General features: G+C 34.5%; 1 protein-coding gene across 6 annotated transcripts in view; it reads right to left on the reverse strand.

The window, feature by feature from the left end:
- Nucleotides 1-15091, reverse strand: part of PPP4R3A (protein phosphatase 4 regulatory subunit 3A) — a 65502-nt gene that overhangs the window by 1781 nt on the left and 48630 nt on the right. For 3 of the 6 annotated variants that reach the window (XM_044665030.1, XM_044665028.1, XM_044665023.1), the window contains 7 exons: nucleotides 14238-14369; nucleotides 14011-14113; nucleotides 12714-12872; nucleotides 4561-4730; nucleotides 3702-3844; nucleotides 2504-2694; nucleotides 1558-1784 (listed from right to left, as the gene is read on the reverse strand). In XM_044665030.1, the coding sequence (XP_044520965.1) occupies nucleotides 1558-1784; nucleotides 2504-2694; nucleotides 3702-3844; nucleotides 4561-4730; nucleotides 12714-12872; nucleotides 14011-14113; nucleotides 14238-14369 (1125 nt within the window). Of the gene's footprint in view, nucleotides 1-1557; nucleotides 1785-2503; nucleotides 2695-3701; nucleotides 3845-4560; nucleotides 4750-6148; nucleotides 6155-12713; nucleotides 12928-13415; nucleotides 13436-13995; nucleotides 14114-14237; nucleotides 14370-15091 lie in introns of all 6 variants that reach the window. The other 3 variants (XM_044665029.1, XM_044665026.1, XM_044665027.1) reach the window with 3 other exon arrangements.

Raw genomic sequence — 15091 nt, forward strand, 5'->3', positions numbered from 1 at the left:
CCCCCCCCCATAAACTTTTATCTGAATAAGAATGCACTATCTTGGGGCAGCTAAAGTGGCTCAGATAGAAAGACAGGCCTGGAGATAGGAGGACTCAAGTTAAAATCTGGCCTCAAAAACTGTGTGGCAGTGAGCAAGTTACTTAAACCCAACTGCTTAGCCCTTACTGCTCTTCTGTCTTGGAAACAATACTCAGTATTGATTCTAAGTCAAAAGGCAAAGTACTATCTAAAATTTAAAAATGAATTGGCTGTGACTAAATCATTTAGTCCTACTTTTTAATATAGACAAAAGAACAAGTCACATGTGTAGCCTATGTAGCTCTCTTCATTCAAGATAACTTAAGAGAAGAATGGTAGCTAGAATAGAGGATATCTTGGGCCAATATGGTTTTTAGCAATCATAAATCTATTCCTGATTGGTTACTTCTCTGTAGTTCAAAGTAAAGGCAGCTTCCTAATATTAAAAATCTTATATATGAGATAATGTGGAGGGGGAAAAAAATCATGTTGTTGAACTAGCAGAGACTGGAATGCCAAAATAAGAGCTTTAAATGTGACCCAATGATGATACTAAAACTATTTCATGGTTCAAACACAGGAAGGTAGAATCTCTGTTGGAAGAAAACTGTAACCCTGGCCAGGTCAAAAAAGAAACCCCTTAATCATCTTGCCAATACCAAAAGAATACCTCCAAATTTTGCCAAAGACCTGTGAGGGAATGCTCCAGCAGATGGCAGCAGAGGGTCATAGTTGAAGTCACTAGAGAGGTAAGAGCAGGGACCCCAGAATATTGTCAAGAAAGGGTTATATAATACCAGTATAGAACTTTTGGGGATACTATAATTCAGTTGTGGAGTGGGCAATACTATGATTCTTCTTCAAAACTTTCTTTAATAGAGTACAAATCATGTAATTCCCAGCATGAAGTTTGTATTGATATTGAGCCATTAAATTAAGAGATCTTTCTCAATTTCTAGACTAGGCTTCAACTCTGTCCTTCTCACTTTTGCACAAATTAACTCATATCATAAATGCCATGGATGTTGCTGACACAAAGTTTATATAAATAAAAATAAGAATGGATTTTGCAAAGATGGGGGGACATAAAAGAAGTTCAGCTCTTTCGGAAAATTTACTCCTCCATCTGTCACTTTTGGATAAGAAAAAGAACTTCTTTACCTTATGGATAGGCTATGTTTAAAAACATCCTTGTTCCCAAAGTCTATAAGCTGGCTAAGATGATGAAATACCCCTCAAATTTTTATTATGAACTTATTTCTGACAGACATTTTGAGGCCTTTAAAAGAAAGCCTTAGAACAAATAGAGGAAAATACCTAAGGATTTTAGTAATTTTAAACCCCTTCTGGTTGACTAATATCACTGCCTCAATGTAGAAGTTGTTCCCTATTCTTAAACTTATATTCGAGGCAAAGAACATTAAAAAACAAAACTTGAGTAATAAATATTAAACTTGAGAATTCAAGGAGAGGGGGAGTATATCAGGCTAGGAAAAAAAAAAAATTAAGCTACTTAGTCTGAAAGTTGAAAATATACCTTGGTAGTAATAGCTGCCGTCTGAGATGTGCTTTTAGAAACGGATCCAGGAGATCCTGGTGAACCTGGAGACCCAGGTGATCCTGGAGATCCAGGCAAATTAGTTGTAGATGACTGACTGGTAAGATTAGTCTTTGTTCCACTGGAGAGGGAAAGCTTGAAGCTTGGGCTCTGGCGACCAGAAAGATTAGTTTTCAGAAGTACCTCCTTTTCTTCGCTTTCTTTTACTGAAAAAAAAAAAAAAAATAGTATAATTAATAATCTGGGCTACATGGAGCTTATTTTTCATATATCCTTGCATAAAGTCGTGAATAGTTAAAATGGAATGCTACCTAATAATTTTAGCCATTAAAAAATGGAATGTCATTTAAGTTGTGCCAGTGGACTATGACTTAAAGAGTTTGCAGGGGATCACACAATAATGTTTTTATATATTAAATCTTATAAGAGAAATCAACCTAGAATATATCATTAGTTCTGTTTCTGTCCAATTATTACTTTCCCCATAAACCAAGAAATGTATCCAAATATGCAAGATAAAATTTCCTAACAGATTTGACAGTTCCTTAAAACAAAAAATATCCTATTTAGCAATTATGTGGATATAGAAAAAGATTTGTGATTTCCTCAGTTTGGGGAAATCCTGGCTGTGGCAAGGCCCTCCATCTCTATAGATTATAAATGGTCCATGATTTATAGGTATGGCCCAGGAAGCAGTTTTAGGAACACAGGGGGGCTAAGTGTCAGTGACAGAATCTAAATCCAAATCTTTCTGATATCCATGCCCCAAACTATAGCATGCTGCCTCAGAAACTTACAGTTAAGTCCACAGAAATGGTCAGCAATATATTAACTAAATTTAAAAAAAAAAAAAAAAAAAGGAACAAATTTGCTATATAATCATGGCTACAGGTACTCTTTTTTACATTGGACCCCTTTAACATACATTTCTTCCTTTCCATGAATTTACTGATTGGTTCCATAATATCTTCATCATTTTTTGTTTTGTCAGATGGAGGAACCACAGCTTCTCCATCTTCCATATCTTCATCATCAGTATTAAACCACATTTCCTCTTCATCTTCTAGTGTTCGTGCATCTCTCCGATATCTGTGATTCCTCAAGATGGAACGCATACTATAAACAAAATAAATTTAAAATACATTCAATGAACTTATAGAAGTCATTTAATCAGTTAACTTTATTATCCTCAAAGTATAATGCCCAATTCAATCAGCTGTAGTCTTAAAAGGAAAATGGAAAACAAAACTGATCATCTTGAGACACAAAAACACTTAGGTTGGTGAAGATATAAAATGATCTAAAATCACCCTAAAAGCAATGTTATAGATATAGATTTAAATGATAAAGAATATTTTGATACGTACATTAACTAGGCTCTGTCCTAGCTTGCTGCTTTTGCTACATTAAACAAAAAACTACTAATACCTTTCATTGCCTTCAATGCACCCCATTTTCCATTTTCTCTAACAGGAATCTAGATATTTTATATCAACAGTGTTAATTTCTTGCAATGGATAATGCCTATGAAAGGACTTTTTAATGAAATAGGCATGTATATTTGATCAAAAGAAATTCTGACATTATTGTGGTAAATTTAGAAAGTATGAAAATTGATGTTTCAAAACAAAAATGAAGTGCTAGGATAATTTTCTGGTTTTATTATTAGCAAATTAAGTTGAAAACATCCAACTCTCCAACCTCTAGCTTAATAAATGTGCTTGGAAACTATGGATCAGTGGATCATACCAACATACAAACAGAAGTGACAGCATACAGCAATGGACAAAGCATAATACCTGGAATAAGGAAATCCAGGTTCAAAATCCATCTTAGACACTTATTATCTGGGTGACACTGAGCCAAGTCACAGCTTCTCTGTATCTCAGTTTACTCATTTGTAAAATTAAATCTGTAGACTGGTCTCTATGGTCATCCCTTCTCATTTTAAATCTTAAGATCCTAGGATCTCATACAGCACTTGGGAAATATTTGGAATTGCTATTATAGAGATTAGGGAATCTCTCTGTTCATATCTCCCCAAATATCAAGCCCCCTTGCATCCCTCCTTCTCCCTTTAGTGAAAGTGAATAAACAACGAAGAGAGCCAAACGTGTATTCACCTGTCAAGTTTGGGATTATCTTGCCTTTCCCTTTGTTGTTCAAATCTCAGTTTTAATCCTTTAAATGTCTGTACATAATCTACATCTTCCAGTGCTTTCCAGTAATTTTCAATTACATGAGCTGTTAATGATTTTATATCTTCCTACAGAAAAAAATTATAATCATAAACCAAAAGAGGGAAATGTTATTTTAGGATTCTGAAATCTTATATATCTGGTTGAAATGTAGCAAATATAGCAATCTACTAAAATTAAAAAAAATAAAAATAAAAAAAGGTCTTAAGTGAATACTTCCAGTTAGGTTTTAACTGAATTATCACCAAAAAAAAAAAAAATGTATAAAAAAGAGAAACACCAGATTATCAGATTTAAATGTTGAAATGTAATGGTAAAATGTCAACTTTAGGGACTACTACATCATTTCTGGAATGTCTAATTGAGAAAGTCATTTCATTATTTAAAAGTAAAAAATAAACAAACCCAGGAAACAAATTAACAAATGCAAAGTCATTATTTAAAAGTCAACAGCATACTTGCTTTCAATTGATTTCCTATTGTCTTAAAATGACTACTATGACATCATAAAAATGATTGTTTTGAAAATTAATCCAAAAGATCTATAACTATTCAGGGTAGGATTTTGTAGCCTCAACTAAGTTTGTGACTGAGTAGAGAACATAAAAAAATTATTGGAGAAAAAAATACTCAGAAATAATGCCAACACACAATTCACAACACATTTTCCTAATTGTATAATATAGCAAAATCACGGATGCAAAAACATTTTATAAACACAAAAATTACTATAAGTCTAAGGTATCAAAATTAAATTGTCAATTAAAAAAATTAGAGGACCCACCACTCTAATAAATTCAAACATCTCTATAATGGCAGAGTTCATTAAATTGTATCGGGATCCATTGTTGAGAAATGCTTTGACTACTGGTTCAAACAAAAAGCTTTTCATTATGTATCGGTTGTAGAATTCATCTTTCAACCCAATGATCTTTCTTTTAAAACGAAGGGCACCTGCAACACAGAAGCAAGACTATTTAACCATTTTCATGATTTATGCTTTTAAAAAAGAGAAAGAAATAACTGTATGTTAACTATAGATAACATATTCCTTGTTCAGAGCGATTCACATTTCTGGAAAAGTGAACCTAAAGTAGACGATCAAAAAAACAAAACACACACGCGCGCACACACACCCACCAAACGAATTATCAAGAAATGGCTTCTAAAAGTAGGTCCTAACTATACAGGACAGTTTTTATTGAACACCTACGTTTCTTCATTGGAAACACTGTGAAATATTTAGTTAACCAGACAATCCATACCCAGGGCTATTTTCAAAATAGGAACTTTTTCAGTGATTAAAATTCTAGGAACAGTTCAAATTTGTTTCATTTGTGGCCAAAATATAGTTTATATTTTAAACAAGAGTGACAAAAATCTGACATATAACCTACTATGTTTCCTACCTAACGCCAGCAAATTTTAAGCATATTGTTTTGCATGCTAAAAGTAGAAAATTATTTAGTATTTGGCTCCCAAATTTGATGAACGGACTTTCTAGGATGTTTCAAAATGGCTTCAACTTGGAGACTTCTTTTTTTTTTCTTTTTTATTTCACCCAAAATATAATTTATGCAACTAACACATTTACTTGTGGTTAAGGTGCAAAACCCCCAAAATATCTGCCTTCCGACAATTTAGGAACAAACATGGAGGACACTGTTTAAAATTTGTTAATCTACTCTTATCTCAGCGAGTATGCTTTTTAAAAAAATTTTTTTCTAGTTTTCCTTTTTTACAATTAATTAGGCTTTAACTTACAGATCAAGAGATATATTCACATCTTGAAGTATGGGGAGTTACTGGTTTAAGTCGCCATTCATCAAGATCCAAATATACTCTGACAACTAGACTTCAACAAAGCCCTCTTTACCTAAACTGAATCATCAGTAAGTTAATGCCCCAGTTATTGTAAACAGTTTAAAAAAGCATACTCACTTCATGCAGTCACATCGTCTTCGGTTGGCAAGATTAAATATTGTGTTTGTTTTTTGGATTCTTTGGAGATCATGGAAGTGGCTCGTTAAATTGCCAATTTGTTATTAATCAAGTCCTTCATGAGCAGGTAGCCAGGTAACCATGTTGACACGGTTTCTGGGTGGGAAGGCAGAGGAGTAAAGCAGCTCAATTTTTCTTCAGTTGGCAGAAAAGAGGTCCACAAGTGAATGCCAAATTAGGTACAGGTGATTATAAACTGCTCTAACAATCAAACTTATTCAAGAGTGTCTCTTACAAAAGAAACACACTGGATAGGGAGTTTAAAGAGTTTCTAGAATAGTAATTGCATTTAATTTGTTTTTAACTATTGAATATTTTCAAATACATAAGCATGGTGAAGTAGACAGTTTAAAACTATAAGACAGGGAAACATTTTTCTGTGTAATTAGTAAGTCAAAACCTAACAAGTGTTTAAAAAAAAATTTCCCCCAAAGTAGCAACACTAAAAATTGTGTTTTTTCTTCAGAGAACTAAATGAAGCGCAATGAGGCAGAGATAAAATGTTCTATGATCCTCAAATATATAAAGGGCTTAGGTAAAGTTTTAAATTTGGCCAAGTTAAAAAAAGAACTGCTGTGGTTTTCTAGTTGGCAGCTGGACAGAACCTGTCTGGGAACTTGTGTTCTATCAAGAAATATATCAGTTCTAAATTCTCCAGAGTTCAATAATCACTGTGAACCAGTTGTTCAAATGTTGCATGCAATTCTTAAGTGGATGACTTCCCAAGAATCTTATTTCCTATATTTATGTCAAGGTTCTGACCATTTGAAATATGGAGGTCACTAGTTATAGTACAAGCAAGGACACTCAAATAACCAAAGTACTTATTCAATAGAAGGCAGTTTTATTCCTAATTTCCCCAGACACCCTACAACTTGTTTGTATTAAGAAATCAATTCTGCAGACATTAAACTACCATCTTTGGCAAAGCTTACTTTTAAAAAGTTTTATATGGCAACAAATTGGAAAAGGAGGGTATGTCCTTTAATTGGGGAATGGCTGAACAAACTGTGGTATATGCGGGTGATGGAATACTATTGTGCTAAAAGGAATAATAAACTGGAGAAGTTCCAGGCGAACTGGAGAGACCTCCGGGAACAGATGCAGAGCGAAAGGAGCAGAGCCAGAAGAACATTGTACACAGAGACTGATATACTGTGGTAAAAATCGAATGTAATGGACTTCTGTACCAGCAGAAAGCAATGACCCAGGACAATTCTGAGGGATTTATGGTAAAGATGCTACCCACATTCAGAGGAAGGACTGCAGGAGAGGAAACATATAAGAAAAACAACTACTTGAACGCATGGGTTGGGGTGGACATGATTGAGGGTGTGGACTCGAAACTACCACACCAATGCAACTACCAACAATTTGGAAACTGGTCTTGATCAAGGACACATGACAAAACTAGTGGAAATGTGCATCGGCCATGGGTGGAGGGAGTGCGGGGGGCGAAGGGGAAAGGAGGAGCATGAATCATGTAACCATGTTAAAAATGAATATTAATAAATGTTTGAAAAAAAAAAGTTTTCTAGAGCTCTGTTAAAAAAAAAAGATTTTTAGGTGGTTCCCAAGTTAGTTAGTTTGTGGCTTTGGCCAGATTTTAAGTAATAAAAACCAAAATTTTACATATCACACACATACTGGATTATAATTAGAATATATCACTTCTATTTGAATGCTTTCAGTACTAAAATATTTCTCATTTTGTTTCACTCTAAAATTAATAATTTGCCTTTTTAGCATACAGGATGGTCTTGAGAATTAGTTATATAATTGCTATATGGTTTTCTGGCTCTCTTTAAGTAACTAAATGAGAACTTCTATAATTGAATGTTTTTCTTTACTTCATTATAAAACAAATCTCTATTATTTTCAAAACAAAAAAGATAGAATGATTATAGCTGGAAACATACGGTAAAATTCTGCGATCTTAAGGAGAATATGTGGGAAAATATTGTACTATTTATAGATTACTCAATAGGTACACATGTGCTGTACCTTAGTGTGGAAGTAAGATATTGGTCATTTCTTTTTTTCAGCCATGTTCACAATGACTGTATCCAAATAAGTAGAATAAGGATAAATGCAATCAGAGTTCAGTTATGGCAAAGAAAATTCCAACTAGATAATCAAGTAACTATTAAATTTTAGAAAATCTTCTGTACTTGTATATGGGTACGATGTGCTTTAATTTGAATAAACTCTGATAATTCAGAGTGAACTCAGATGAATGCAATTAACGTTTTCTGGAAATTTATACTTCACCGTTCAGATTCATAAAATTTCCTGTGCTGCCAATATATCACAATATTGCCACAATTTTAGCACAATGCCAGTGTATATTACCCCAAATTTGCAACTATTTTGAAGAAATATTAAGTTACTATCCTCAATGTTTAGCAGAGAGCTATCCCAACTGAATGTTTAACATCTACTGTAGAGGTTTTCTTAACAGGAATCCTGAGGGGAGAGCTTCTTATTACAAGTAGGTAAGTGATTATTAATACTTGCCATCTGGGCTGTTTCTCAAGGTTAACATTAAGATAAGACTTATACTAATTCATCCTTTAGCTCTGGTTGTCTGGGATGAAGAAAATGTATAATGATCACTTGACTCAGTCAGCATTTTTAATATGCTTTATTATTGTTGATATCAAAGTATAACAAACAATGTCCTAATTGCCTTTTCTCAACTGAGACTTATTTTTATCTTTCCTCCTAGTCAACAGAAAAGTAGAAAAGCAGTTAAAAAAAATAACAAAACTTTTAAATGCAACTTTTGAACAAAATAATAAAGCCACACTACAAAACTGGACTAAGCAAGACCTGGAAATCTGTTCCAAGTTTTCCATCTGGATTCACTGGTCATTATCTCCATGCTCCACATTTTGGAATAATGCAAAACACAAGCCTAAATCTAGATCCCTTCCCTTTGTCCTTTTGGTTTGCCCTACCCTATAACTTAACATTTATACTTAAAAGGCTTTCTAAACACTATTAACCAAGAGGAGAGATACATCATACATTTCTTGCTCACTTATACGCCAAATCAAAGCTACTAGTGCTAAATGAAATATTTAAAATAATGGCTAAAAAAAATACCAATATATATATATAATACCAACAAAGAACCCAAATATGCAGAGCAGGAAATAATTCCACTAAAAATAATAGCAATAAAAAGTAGGTGTTTGAAAATTGACCATGTGTGTCTTCAGAACATTAAGTATATTATACACATATATGTACATATTGCATTTAATTAAGTATATACAGGTCAAGTAACTTAAATACTATCTTGAGATGTAATCTGCAATAAATAAATAAATAAAATGCTGATCAGTAAAACTTAAATAGTTTGAGATATTTTTCATTCCTTCAGGTACGTTTTTTTAAGAAAGTAATCAATTAAACCTACTAAAGTCTTATTTAAGTTCAACAATACAGCAGACAAGTACTTGAATTTGCTCCTCTGTCAGGCATCAAAGTTGATCTTTCAAAACACATATTTAAAAAACAAAATGGCAAAAAAGTCATTAACACAAAAATAATTTTTACTTAGCCTTTAGGAATGGGTGGTTCTACATTCCAAAAATTAAAAATATGGGGGTTATATGTATCAACTAATTACTTGGCTGGAATAACACCTACATGTTCATGAACTACTCTACTGTAAATATCCAGCACTGAGAATTGTGCTTCACATTCAAGTACTGAAAGATAAATTCTGAAATTCAACTGGACCCTTATTAAGCACTTACTATTCATAAAATGGTACTATATTAGATGCTAGAGATAAAGAACCAGAAAAAAAAAAAAACTAGCCCTTTCCCTGAAGGGACTTACACATTCTACCTGATGTGTGTACGTATGTAGGGAGGTAGGGGAAGAGAAAGAGGAAAGAGAAATAAAACATTTACACAAGTGAGTATAATCCAATGGAATTTAAAGAGCAAGAGAACGAGGACATAGGGTCAGGAGTAAAGGCTTTGAAAAGGTGGGTCACCAAAGAAGAGACTTGAAAGAAGAGAATTCTGGCAACTACAGATGGGAAGAGGGAAAGTACAAGGAAGGACATCACAAGCATAAGGGACAGTTGACACCAATGCATAAAGATAAAGATCGGAGTGTAAAGTCCAGAGAATGGCTAACAGCTCACTTAGATCATGAAGAAAATCAGTGGAAAGAATTGAAATTTTAACCTAGGATAAGTGGGGAGTCACTAATGATGTTTTAGCAAGAAGTAATGAGGGGCTTCACTCTAAGTGGCTGCCAGTGATAGAAATGAAATTAAAATATATATCAGTGAGGCTCTGGTAGTACAGTGGATAAGAGTGCTGGGTCTGAAGTCAGGCCTGAGTTAAAATATGATTCCCAACTACTAGCCATGTGACCCTGGTGAGCAAGTCACTTCACTTGTCTGTCTCAGTTTCCTCAACTGTAAAGTGAGGAGGATAATAATAGCATCTACTTCACAGAAAGAGAAGTTTGTAGTAGGTTTTTAAGGGAAAGAGATGAATTCTGTTTTGGCCTTGCTGAATTTGAGGCACTGATAGATGAGAACTAGATGTCCAGGAAGTGGCTGAGAAAAGAGGACTAAAGCTCTGAAGACAGATTAAGATTAGATATATAGATTGAGGGGTAATCTGCAGGGAAGGGATGGCTGCCAAAGAAGCTGAGAGGATCGCCAAAGAAGCTGAGAGGATCACCAAGGAAGAGGACAAAAAGAGAAAAGGGTCAAGGATAGAACTCTTAGCAACATCCAAGATACTGGGTGAAAGACATACAATGACCTAGAAAAGGAGACCAAACACTAGTCAGATAGGCAGGAAAACCAGTGCAGAACAGTGCCAATGAAGCCAAAGGAGAAAGTATTCAGGAAGCAAAAAAAAAAGACTGAAGAGAGATCAGAAAATATGGAATAAGGTCACTGGATTTAGCAGTTAAAAATTGTCAATAATCTTGAAAAAGAAAAATTTTGCTGGAGTGGTATATAGTAGGAAGCCAGGTTGTAAGAGGCTGGGAGAAGGGAAGAAATGTTTATTAGGCACCCACTTTGTTCCAGGTGCTATGCTAAACACTTTGCAAATATCTCATCTGATCCTGACAACAACCCCGGGAGGTAAGCATTATCCCCATTTTAGTTAGGAAAACTGAGGTAGACAAAAGTTAAGATAACCTGCCTTTGATTACCTAACTAGTAAGTGTCAGAGGCTGGATTTGCCCTCAGGTCTATTCTAATTCCTGGCTCATTTATATTCCATCTCCTGCATGAGATGGGTGGGGGGAGTGGAAAGTGAACAAGTGCATCCAGTTAGGTAGAAAAGACCTTTTTTCCCTTTGCAATTGAAAGGAAGGAGAGCTTTGAGAGGATAATGTGAGATGATGTAGCAGATTCAAAGGAAGGATGTTTGAACATGTTAGCAGGTGATGATTAAAAATAAGCCAGTATGATAGACTGAAGATTTGGAGGGGTAAAGAAAGGATAAAGGAAGAACAAAAGGGAAAAATTCCCAGATGATATGAGGGGAATGGGAGAAAAGATGGAATCAAGGGTTCATGCCTTGTCAAGAGAGATGGGTCATCTCCTTTGAGCCTACAGCAATAGAGGAAAAGTATGAGTCAAGATAGAAGAATTCTAAGGTAGGGAGAAGAAAAACAATGAAGCTACAAAATAGCAAATTCTGCAGTAGAATAACAGTTAAAAAAAAGTAAGGTATTCTGTTAAAAAAGGGATATGTGTATAGTGATAGTGGAAGAACTGAAAGGTATGAAAAAAATAAAAGGATTTGTATTCAGTAATAAGTTAAAATTTGATAAAATACATTTCTACTGGATTCAGTTATATTTCTCCAACTTTCTTTAAGAGTGAACAGTATGAGAAACGAAGGCAAATGATGTGAGTAAATCAGGGACTGGTAGCACATGAACAGCAATGGAACAAGGGGGTCATAGGAGTTAAGGGTAGAGGGATTTTTTTGTTGAATTGGGTCAAGACTGACAAAAAGAAGAAATGGGAAGATGGATAGGAATGAGAGACTAAGAGAACAGGGGCTAGAATTTGCACAGACAAAATAGGCAGAAGAGAGCAATGGAAAGATAAGAAACTGTGATCCATCTGGAGAATCATAGAGGTGGTAGTTCTGCATAACAATGAAGGATGGTTAAGATCAAATTAAGACATAGGTCATAGGAGCTGGAGAAACTAAATGAATTTGAGGCCAGAATATTCAAAGGGAAATTGGTTTATAAACTGAACTTGATAAGGAGGAAGAGCAACAAAAACTGGTAGCTCAAGTATCTGGGGCAAGGTAAAAAAGATAAATGAAGTAAAAAATGGTTAAGAAGAATGCCAAATCCACCTGGCCTAAAGGAAAATGTAGCACTGGAGAAAGTGGGCAGGGAAATGGAAAGAATATGAAAAGAAGTAATTTAGGATGAAGGGGAAAATTTGTTACTGATAGGAACAGGATTTTACAGGGTAAAATGGAAAGATGGTGGTGGTGGGAATAGAAGGCAGAAGAAGAAAGGGACTAAGAAGGTGTGGAGAGACAGAAATGAGAGTTCCAGAGGCAGGAAGGTACTTTGTTTTTTGTTTTGAGAAAGTAACTCTGAATAAGTGTGAATTTGCTAACAAAAGTCTAAGTACCAGGGGATTGGGGGCTCTGCTTTTAGTATGCTATAAGATTGAAAGTGGTGGGGTGGGAGGTGTGGAAGTAGTAGGGTTTAGAATTAAACAAAACATGCCTTCAGTCCACCAACATTCAGTGGTTACTATAGTATTCCATTCTAAAAAATAAAAAATAATTTGCATACACATTTATTGATTATCCTAAAATTATGGGGGGAACGGGGTGGATAAAACTGTTTGACATCAGGAGTAACCTTTATACTATGGTACTAGTTGAACCTAGTAGAAGTAACACTTACATAATGCCAAGAAAGCATGCTTTGAAGCCATGAGAACTAGTACTCTCCGCAGGATATCCTTATTAATAATGTAATTCTTTATGTGGTAGGTATGGTGTTCCACGCAGAATGTTAACAATTCCAATACAAGTGCCAATAACTGGGCAGTTTGAAAGTCATCTAAAACAAATAAATGTAATAATGGAAAGTTCTTTATTGTGACATTATTTCTTTGCTCCTAAAATATGAGAAGGTAAGTTAAACATACACAACAGCATTAACATTTCTGAAAAAGAACCTTAAGAGTTTCACACCAAAATCTCAAATGTCCTAAACCCAATAAAGGAAAATATGGAAGGGGGGGGGGGAGGGGAGGAAGGGAAGCACCTTGGCTTTTAAGTGATAGGAGTACAAGTAAACTAAATAGCTTATTCAAGTTTCAAGATTCACAATTTTAGAAAAAAATTTTATATGTATTTAAATTTATATTTTAAAAGTGGGTGTAAAGCAATATGGTGCTCCTTATATTGATCTCTCTGACAAAATAATATACTTGGGATATGTAATAATACTTTTGTTTTTTTCTCTTTGAAATTCTTATTTGTGTCTTAGAATTGATACCAAGTATTGGTTCCAAGGCAGAAGAGTGGTATGGGCTAGATAACTGGGTTTAAAATGACTTGCCCAGAATCATACAGTAGTTAGGAAGTGTCTGAAAGCCACATCTGAACCCAAAACCTCCTCTCTCCAGGCCTAGCTTCCCTATCTTTATCTAGCTGTTTCAGTAATATACTCCTAACTAAGAACTTCAGTTAAAATTCTCAATTAATTTAAAGAAAATTCCAACTACAAATAAGTTGCCCAATGATGCACAATGGGAGAAAAGCCAAACAAATCAGAAAACTGAACTGTCCTTACAAGGGAAGTACAAGACAATACAACTATCCAAACTATTTAATAGTACTCAAATTCTCCTTTACCTCTACTCCTCTGCCCTTCATTTTGCCTTTATAAATGCAGGAGAAGTATAATTAAGATTTACCAAAGAAGTTTAGTTCTAGTTTCTTAAATGGATACACAGAGGTTGTATATAAGTAAAAATATTTTTTGCTTTTCTCCTTATGTGATTCTAATATATCTTTTAACTCTCAATTTTCAAGGTAAAGTTAATCTTAAAATCAATGAAATCTTAATTTGAAAATATTCTGAGGGAAAATTATTAGAACTCAAATTTCAAAAGCTACTTTGAACTTTAACACAGATAATTAACTCAAAATTATATAATTTAGAAACAATAAACTATTTCTCGTCGTCTTACCTTTACTAGGTTTCTCCTCTGTTGTGTTTGCCAGCAAGGGAGCCGTAAGAACATGCATGCAATGCTTGTAGAAGAAACCCAGAAATTCAGTCTTTTCAGTTTTCTAAGGAATTTAAAGAAACTTTCATGAACTTTAATCGCATAGGTTTAACCACTTAGAACAGGAATATTATGATAATGTGGAGCTTACAAAACCTAAGAAGTACAAAAAAATAGCTGCTGCTTACGTTGGCAGTGGCTAGCATGTTCTCCGGGTCAACTAAAGTTCGAAGCAGACCCATAAGTTGGACTGCTCCTCCAAGTTCAGGATCTGTATCACAAATCATATGTTCTATAATAAGGTTGATAAGTAGAATATCCTGGTGAGAAGAATACACACAAAAAGGTTCATAATTATGGTATAAAAGGGATATTAAAAACATTAGAAAAAACATTAGTTTAAATGATAGCATTAATTTTCGTTATCCTTTTCCTCTTATTTTTAACACAAAATAATAAAAGGGGAAATTGATTTAAATCTTTAATAGGACTATAAGCACACAGCTGCCTAATATTACTAAAACACCATGGAAAACTAGTAGCTGATCTGTTCAGGGCCTTAATTTTTTTTTTTTTTTTTTTAAATTTCTTGCCTTCTGTCTTAGAATCAAGACTAAGTAATGGTTCCAAGGCGGAAGACTGGTAAAGGCTAGGCAATGGGAGTTAAATGACATGCCCAGGGTCACCCAGCTAGGAAGTGTATGATGCCACATTTGAATCTCGGACCTCCTGTCTCCAGGCCTGGCTCTATTCACTATAGGTACCTCGTTGTCCCATAGTGCCCCCCCCTTTTTAGCCCTGGCTGGTAAATCATATATATAGTTAAAGGGGATAGGAAGATACAGTAGAAAAATAATTCTGCTCACTCTTGCATACCATGAGAAGAAACAAGACAGCTTTGCTTACAAAGCAAGGCAGAACTGAGGGTAGATGATGGGAGTAGGTATGTATGCTATATGGAATGGATGCTAAGAGCACATTAGATACATTAAGGAACAACTATGATGTCAAAAGGAATAGGTATAACCTGCTTTCCACAGTG

This window comes from Gracilinanus agilis, chromosome 2, assembly GCF_016433145.1.
Source record: "Gracilinanus agilis isolate LMUSP501 chromosome 2, AgileGrace, whole genome shotgun sequence".
In the NCBI taxonomy this organism is placed as follows: domain Eukaryota; kingdom Metazoa; phylum Chordata; class Mammalia; order Didelphimorphia; family Didelphidae; genus Gracilinanus; species Gracilinanus agilis.